The 8,506-nt window shown below is 44.2% G+C and overlaps 1 protein-coding gene across 2 annotated transcripts in view; it reads left to right on the top strand.

Annotated features, from left to right (window-relative positions):
* ZNF16 (zinc finger protein 16) overlaps positions 1-7,913 on the top strand; it is an 18,305-nt gene extending 10,392 nt beyond the window's left edge. For both annotated transcript variants that reach the window (XM_029923612.1, XM_029923611.1), the window contains exon 3: positions 5,653-7,913. In XM_029923612.1, coding sequence (XP_029779472.1) covers positions 5,653-7,508 — 1,856 coding nt within the window. In that variant the 3' untranslated portion in view covers positions 7,509-7,913. The remainder of the gene's footprint in view (positions 1-5,652) is intronic.
* The last annotated feature ends 593 nt before the right edge of the window (positions 7,914-8,506 follow it).

Below are 8,506 nucleotides of genomic sequence, written 5' to 3'. Positions count from 1 at the left end.
CTCTCTCTCTCTCTCTCTCTCTCTCAAAAATAAATAAATGAACATTAAAAGAAATTTAAAGGTAGTTTTACATAACAAAACCAATGTCACCACATTAATAAAATGAAGGAAAAAACTAATCATCTCAATTGATGGAGAAAAGTATTTGACAAAATCAAACACCCTTTGTGATTAAAATTAAAAGCAGAAAACAATACAGGGGAACCTCCTCAACATGTTAAAGGGCATTCATGAAGAACTCACAGCTGGCATCACTTAAATAGCATCAAACGGGAAAAAAAATGCCTACAAATAAATTTAACCAGGGAAGTGAAAGACTTGTGTGTTGAGAATTATGCAGCCTTGACAAAAGAAATTAACAGATACCTAAATAATTAGAGAGACATCAAGTCATGAATTGGACTTAATAGTGTTAAAATGTCCATGCTATCCAGAGTAATCTACAAATTCAGTACAAACCCTATCAAAATTCTTTTTTTGCAGTAACTGAATAGTCCTCAAATTCAGATAGAATTACAAAAGGCTGCAAACAGTCAAAGAAAGCTTGAGAAGGAACAAAGTGAGAGAACTAATAGTAGTTTCAAAAATTACTACAAAGCTGCACTAATCAAAACAATTTGGTATTGACATAAGGCTAGACATACAGGTCAATGGAATAGAATTGAGAGTAGAATAGAATTGAGAGTCTAGAAATAAACCCAGACATCTGTGACAAATTGATTTTCAACATGGATGCCAAGACCATTCAGTGAGAAAAGATAACTTCAACAAATGATGTTGAGACCAGTGAATATCCACATGCAAAAGACTAAACTGAGACTCCGACTTTATACCATTTACAAAAATTGACTTAAAGTGGCCCAACAACCTAAATATAAGTACTAAAATCATAAAACTCTTAGAAGAAAACAGATGTAAATGCTCATAACCTTGGGTTTGGCAATAGATTTTTAAATATGACACCAAAGCATGAGCCATGAGAGAAAAAGATGGATAAGTTGGACTTTATCACAATTTAAAACTCTTAATTTCAGATCAGGCCATGATCCCAGGGTAAGGATCAGCATGGATTATGCTTAAGATTCTCTCTTCCCGTCTCCCCCACTCATGCACACTCTGTATCTCTAAGGGGAAAAAAAAAAAGTCATTATTAAGAAAGTAAAAAGACATCCTACAGAACAGGAGAAACTTCTTTGCAAATTGCATTTCTGGAAAGCATCTAGTACCCAGAATATATAAAGAACTACAACTCAGGATGGCTGGGTGGTTCAGTCAGTTAAAGGATCTGAGCCTTGATTTTGGCTAAGGTCATGATCTCACGATTCGTGAGATTGAGCCCCACATTGGGCTCAGTGCTGATGGCACAGAGCCTGCTTGGGATTCCCATTCAATATTTATTCATTCTCTCTCTCACTCTCTCTGTCTCTCTCAATAGAAATTTTACTCTTTTAATTTATTTTTGAAAGAGAGAGAGAGAGAGAGAGCGCACAAGCAGGAGAGGGTCAGAGAGAGAGGGAGATACAGAATCTGAAGCAGTCTCCAGGCTCTGAGCTAGCTGTTAGCACAGAGCCTGACATGGGGCTCAAGCCCACGAACCGTGAGATCATGACCTGAGCTGAAGCCAGACGCTAAACCGACTGAGCCACCCAGCCGCCTTTCAATAAATATTTTAAAAATAATAACTCCTAAAATGTATTTTTCAAAGAAAGAACTCTTAGAACTCAACCATAAAAGACAACCCAATTTAAAAATAGGCAAAGAACTTGAATAAACACTTCTCAGAAGAAAACATGGAAATGGCCGATAAGCACATGAAAAGATGCTTGAATTTATTCAGTCATTTAAGAATTGCAAATCAAAACCACAGTGAGATTACCACTTAATACCCACTAGGATAGTTGTAATAATTAAATATGTAGCAGTGTTTTCAGGGGTGTAGAGAAATTGTAACTCTCATACTTGCTGGTGGGATTGTAAAGTAGTGCAGCCAGTATGGAATAAAATTTGGCAGTTTCTCAAAAGCTTAAATAAGGCATTATCATATCACCCAGCAATGCTAGATACATACCCAAAGAGCTGAAGACAGCTACCCAAACACATGTACATCATATTCATTGAAGCACTATTCACAATAGCCCAAAGAAGCAAACAGCCCACATGTCCATCAATGGATGAATGGATAAGCAAAAGTATATATACAGTGGAATATTATCAGCCCAAAAAATGAATGAAACACTGCTACATACTACAGTGTGAATGAACTTCCAAAAAATATGAGACTAACTGAGAGAATCCAGACATAAAAAGTTACATGTGATAAGATTCCATTCATATGAGATATCAGGAATAGATAAATGCATAGAGACAAAGTGCAGATTTATGGTTGCTAGGAGTTGGGAGGAGAGATAAGATAAACTATAATGGGTGAGAGGCTTTACTTTGGAGTAATGGAAGTAGTTGGTGATGGAGGTGGTGATTGCACAACACTGTAAGTGTACTAATTGCCACTGAAATGTTCATTGAAAACAATTTTAGTTTTTTAAATATCACCTCAATAAATGAGTAAAGTGAGATGAAAAGCCGCTCAGGAGATGGAAGACTAGTGGAGCCCTAACCTGAGTATGTGATGCCACTTGGAGTCTGTGTGGCAGGTGCTGGGTAAGGTGCTAAGTGAGATCACTGCTGTGCCACCACCAGCAGCCAGTGCACCACAGGCATGCATGCATGGTAGTCACATGATCATGGCTTGGACTTGGGTACTTACCTAAGCTGTTTTACACCAACCTGAAAACCACCTATCATAAAGATCTTTAAAGACTGTTTCCTCTTAGGAAATACAAGTTTGTTGTGTTCTAGAAGGGCTCAGAGTCCTCACCCTTTTCTCTAGTGGAGATCAGTCATGGCAAGAACAGTGCAGACAGCTGCATTTGGTTTCAAATCTCTTTCTTTGCCCTTAAACCCAGCTTTTATTCTATTTCTGTCTCTCACAGAGAGAGACAGAGAGTGAGAGATTTTCTTAAGGGAAACCACATTTTTTATTTTATATTTCCTTTCAAAAGAGGAACTTTCATCATTGTTTTCAACAGTTCTTAAGCTGCAGAGAAGAATTAGGTTAGACTTACTAAATCTGAAGTGACATCTCACCATCTTCACCCATAGGACCCAGTTTTGTCTCCTGTCTCAGTAAAAGACTTTCAGGTCAACAGTGCCTTGGGCCTGAAAACCAGTCCTCATGGCAACCATCTCCTGAGCCACATCAGTGATCTTAGTGCCAACAAACTATATGACCCACAGGCCAGGTCCAGCTAGTCAGTGGTGGAGTTTTGTTTTCATTGGCCTGCAAGCAAATAATGATTTTGAGATTCTTTCCAGTGTTGTAACACAGCAGACCATATGACCAAGACCATACAGCTACAAAACCTAAAATGGGTACCCTCCAACCATTTATGGAAAAGGTTAATTGACTCCTGTATGTCATCCCCTTCTGATCCCTCCTCCACATCCAGTCAGAAGAGGGTGGGAGGCTCCCTAGGTCAGTCACTGAAGGCATGGGAGGCATAGTGAGCCTTAGGCCATTCTGTCCAGACGTTTGTTTTCCATAGCTGCCTCCCTGTCTGTCCCTGCAGTCCTCACTGAGCCCTCCCACCTTTACTCCCAGGGGCCCAACATCATGGGGACATTTCCTAAACAGCCAGGAGCCAGGGCTCCTGACCTGAGTGGCCCTGAGGCTAATGGGAGAACGTGGTCAGCTTGTGTGCAGCATGTGATGAAGGGTCTGCTGAGGGTCATCAGAAGGGTAAAGCTGGCAACCATGTGCTTTCCCAGCCATGTGGCTGAGTTCCATAGGAGAGAGTCTGGGACAGATTACATGCAAGGGGCAAGGAGTATGTAGGGGCTTCCAGCTGGGGATGCCATCACACAGTGTGTCTGGAGCATGAACTACCAGATGTGTGGGTATGATGGGCAGACAGGGTGACCGTGTGGCCAGGCCAAGTCTGCATTGAGATCACTCTGGTGGCTCTAGGGGGGAACAGAAGCATCCAGATGAAGCAGGGACACAGAAGTTGTTGTGTTAGATTCTAGAACTTGCAGGTGGGGAAAGGCAGTGTCAGCCTGAACTGAGGGGCAGGTCAGAGGGCAGTGAGCACAAGGAAGCAGAGTAGGGGGGTGTCCTTCACTCATACTCAACACCACTGACTGTGGCTAGACAAGGAGTTGCCCCAGTCCCAGGACATAGAGCCCTGTACAGGAGATAGCAGGAAGGGGCAGTGGTCAAAGAAGATCTGTCCAGTGAAGTGTGTTTGAGCAGAGACCAGGCAGAAGTAAAGGAAGGAACATGAGGACTATCTGGGGGCAGTGTCCCAAGTGGGGTAGAACCTAAGGTGAGTGTATCCATCTTGCTCAGGGAATAAGAGCAGAGGTGAGGGTGAGCTCAGGAAGGGCCTGGGAGGATGTTGAAGTGCTCTGATGTAACTAGGCTGTCGGGGCAGGAGGGGAAGGTGGGAAGACAGGTAAACTATTACACATCCAGGCAGGGAAAAACTGCAACAGAGTGGTCTGGGTGTCTTCATTTGAATGAGACAGAGACTTAAGATCTTTGTTTAAGTGAGAGATCCAGGGGAGTGTGGGTTTCCTTGTTACTTCAGGTGTGAAGGGAGAAGAGGGAGAGGTGTCAGAGCCCTTTCCCCTGCTTAATGTTTCTTTATTTTGAGAGAGAGCAAATGACGGACGGGGAGAGAGAATTTCAAGCAGGCTCCAAGCTGTCAGCACAAAGCCTGATGCAGGGCTCAAACTTACGAACTATGAGATCATTACCTGGGCTTAAGTCAAGAGCCGGATGCTTAACTGACTGAGCCACCCAGGCTGAGCCTTTCTGTTGTGATGAGGAAACTGGTGCATATTTCTACCTTCACAAAGATGGACACAGCAGCTTAAAACATTGTACCAGGGCACAAAATTGTCCAGCTAACACAGGGTAGAATTAGAGCTTTTAGGGGTAAGGGTTGTTTTGGTAGGACAGGGCTTAGTCTCTGAAGGCTTCTCTGTTGAACAGGACAGATTTGATATTATAGGCAAGTTCCCACTGCAGTTCTCAGCCTACTATGCAATCAGAACCACCCTTCTTCTCTGAAGGAAACAGGTCCCTCTGCACCTGCCAGCAGAGAGCCTACCTCTCTGTACTGGTGACTCCTGAGGCAAAGCCGGAATGGCATTAGTTGGTGCTAAGAAAATAAATACTGGCCCAAGAAGTATTGTGGGAAAGAAAAAAAAAGGGTAGAATGTTTAACAATATAGCATAAGGCACATACGGTGGGAATGAAGAGTGCTTGCATTTGAGGGACATCAGAGTAGAGCTGACAAGACTTGCTGATGACCTGCTGTGGGAGAGTGGAGAGGCAGTTGAGGGGCACCGAGGATTTTGGCCTGAACAGGTAGGGGGACTACAGGTGATTTTCTGAAATATAAGTGAGGGGAATGAGGGTCACTCTTGTGGCTTGATGGCCCTGCAGCCTGGTCCCCTCAGCCATCTCAGCCCCCATTCATGGCCCCCTTGAGAGATATAGGACTGCCACACCTAGTGGGTCCCACCTTCCCAGATGTGTCATATGTATCTTCCTGTTTCCTTCCAAGTAACTTTGTTTGTTATTTCAGATTGGGACAGCAGGACTAAGGACAAGGAGTTTCTTCAGAAGAGAGAAGTTTCTGAGGATTTGGAATCACAGGCAGAAGTATCAGAAAACTACACCAGTGATTTTTCCCAGGCTTCTGAGCTTGGAGAACTCTGTGATGATGTACTGGAGAGAGACTGGGGAGCCCCTGACAGTGAGAGACAGGTGCAGTCCAACTACCAGGAGCGGGGCTTCACACCAGTGGCAGTGCTTCTTAGCAGCACCTTAGAGAAAGAGCTGGGCTGTGATGACTTTGTGAGAAACTTCAGTCTGAGCCCAAACCCAATGGAATCTCAGGGAATTCCTACAGAAGAGAGGCTACATATGTATGACCTGTGTGACCACAGCTTCCAACACAGTGCAGAGTTAACTAGCCATGAAGGGCTTCACATAGCTGAAAGCCCACTCATATGTAATGATTGTGGGAAAACCTTCAGAGGAAACCCTGATCTTATTCAGCATCAGATAACCCATACTGGACATACTGGACAAAAGTCCTTCGTATGCAATGAATGTGGGAAATCTTTCAGTCAAAACTCATTTCTTAAAAGTCATCAGAGGTCTCATGTGAGTGAAAAACCTTACCAGTGCAGCGAGTGCAGGAAAACCTTCAGTGTGCATTCAAACCTCATTAGGCATCAGATTAACCACAGCAGTGAGAAGTCTTATGTATGCAATGAATGTGGAAAAGCCTTCAGCCAGAACTCAAGCCTTAAAAAGCACCAGAAGTCTCACATGAGTGAGAAGCCCTATGAATGCAGTGAATGTGGGAAGGCGTTTAGGCGAAGCTCAAATCTCATCCAACATCAAAGAATTCATTCTGGAGAGAAGCCGTATGTGTGCAACGAATGTGGGAAGGCCTTTAGGCGGAGCTCAAATCTTATTAAACACCACAGGATTCATACAGGTGAGAAACCTTTCCAGTGTAATGAGTGTGGGAAAGCATTCAGCCAGAGCTCACACCTGAGGAAGCATCAGAGGGTTCACACTGGAGAGAGACCTTATGAGTGCAATGAGTGTGGCAAACCATTCAGCCGGGTCTCTAACCTCATTAAGCATCACAGGGTTCACACTGGAGAGAAACCCTATAAGTGCAGTGACTGCGGGAAGGCCTTCAGTCAGAGTTCAAGCCTCATTCAGCATCGAAGAATTCACACTGGAGAAAAACCTCATGTTTGTAATGTGTGTGGAAAAGCCTTTAGTTACAGCTCAGTGCTCAGAAAGCACCAAATAATCCACACAGGAGAGAAGCCATATGAATGTAGTATCTGTGGGAAGGCCTTCAGCCACAGCTCAGCCCTCATTCAGCATCAGGGTGTGCACACAGGTGACAAGCCCTATGAATGTCGAGAATGTGGGAAAACATTTGGTCGGAGCTCCAACCTTATCCTTCACCAGCGTGTTCACACTGGGGAGAAACCCTATGAATGTACAGAATGTGGGAAAACCTTCAGCCAGAGTTCAACTCTCATTCAGCATCAGAGAATCCATAATGGATTGAAACCGCATGAATGTAACCAGTGTGGTAAAGCCTTCAACCGAAGCTCAAACCTTATTCACCACCAGAAAGTTCACACTGGAGAGAAGCCATACACATGTGTTGAATGTGGTAAGGGTTTCAGCCAGAGTTCACACCTCATTCAACATCAGATAATTCACACTGGTGAAAGGCCATATAAATGCAGTGAGTGTGGGAAAGCCTTCAGTCAACGTTCGGTCCTCATCCAGCACCAGAGGATCCACACTGGTGTGAAGCCTTATGACTGCTCTGCTTGTGGGAAAGCCTTCAGCCAGAGGTCCAAGCTGGTCAAACACCAGCTGATCCATGCTAGGGAGTGAAACAGCTCCATTCCCGACTCCTCTGACCATGTCAGACTCTCACCCACTTCCCAGACTTGAAGCCAGGCTCACTTGCCGTCCTGTAACCCTATATCCTACTGTCCACAAAGCCCCTCCCTCTGTCCCTTATCATCATCCTTGCCTCGGTGACCTCTCATTTCTTGTTCGCTTTGTGTATATATTTTGGTATCAGACTGCCACATTTATTAGGAGGAAAAAGATGATAGAAGCTACATATTCATGAATAGAGTTTATTGCTGTAACCAAACAGAACCAAAAAAGTAAGCTGACATATGGTTTGAAATAACAACAGTAATTCTTGTATTTGGTAATTAGACAAAAAGAGTGAGTTCTTTGTCTATGGCTATAATTGATATTCTGTTTACATAAATCAGGTCAAGAGTTTTTCAGTTCGGATTACAGTCATCCTTCCCAGAAGTGGTGTGTAGTCATTACCACCAGTTCCTCACCCTTCCTTGACCCTTCCGTACAGTCACTAGATGCAGGAACCCTTCTGCCCCCTTGCCCTTGTGCCTTAGTCTGAGATCATGCTTTCTTCTTACAATCCCACTCAGGACAGGTGCACAATTACACATCCAGGTGTTTCCAAGCCTCCCAATTCTGTGTCTTATGGTCCTGGCTGTTTGTCCCACACACTCCCCTGCACTCTCCATGCCCCTCCTGTTCTCCCCACAAGTTCCCAGGTTCAGTTTTCTCCCAGGCCCATTCATCACCATTTATGGAGGACCTGTGAGTGCCCCCAGTAGATGGGAACAGGGCTCTCAGTTTCCCAGAGCTGTGCCCTTCTCTATGAGCAGGGGGAGGTGGCTTAGAAGCAACACATCTGCCATGAGAGAGGCCCCTGGATACCAGCCAGCAGGTCTCAATTTGGAGTATCCTAGGAAGGGTGGACTGAGAAGGACTTCCTGCATTGTTCAGGAGGAAAGGCATTAATGGCCAGGTGTAGTCAGGTTTGCAGTTGAGGTAGGATGGTAAGG

The sequence above is a fragment of the Suricata suricatta genome, chromosome 15 (assembly GCF_006229205.1).
Source record: "Suricata suricatta isolate VVHF042 chromosome 15, meerkat_22Aug2017_6uvM2_HiC, whole genome shotgun sequence".
Classification (NCBI taxonomy): Eukaryota; Metazoa; Chordata; class Mammalia; order Carnivora; family Herpestidae; genus Suricata; species Suricata suricatta.
This window is presented reverse-complemented; position numbering and strand designations above follow the sequence as displayed.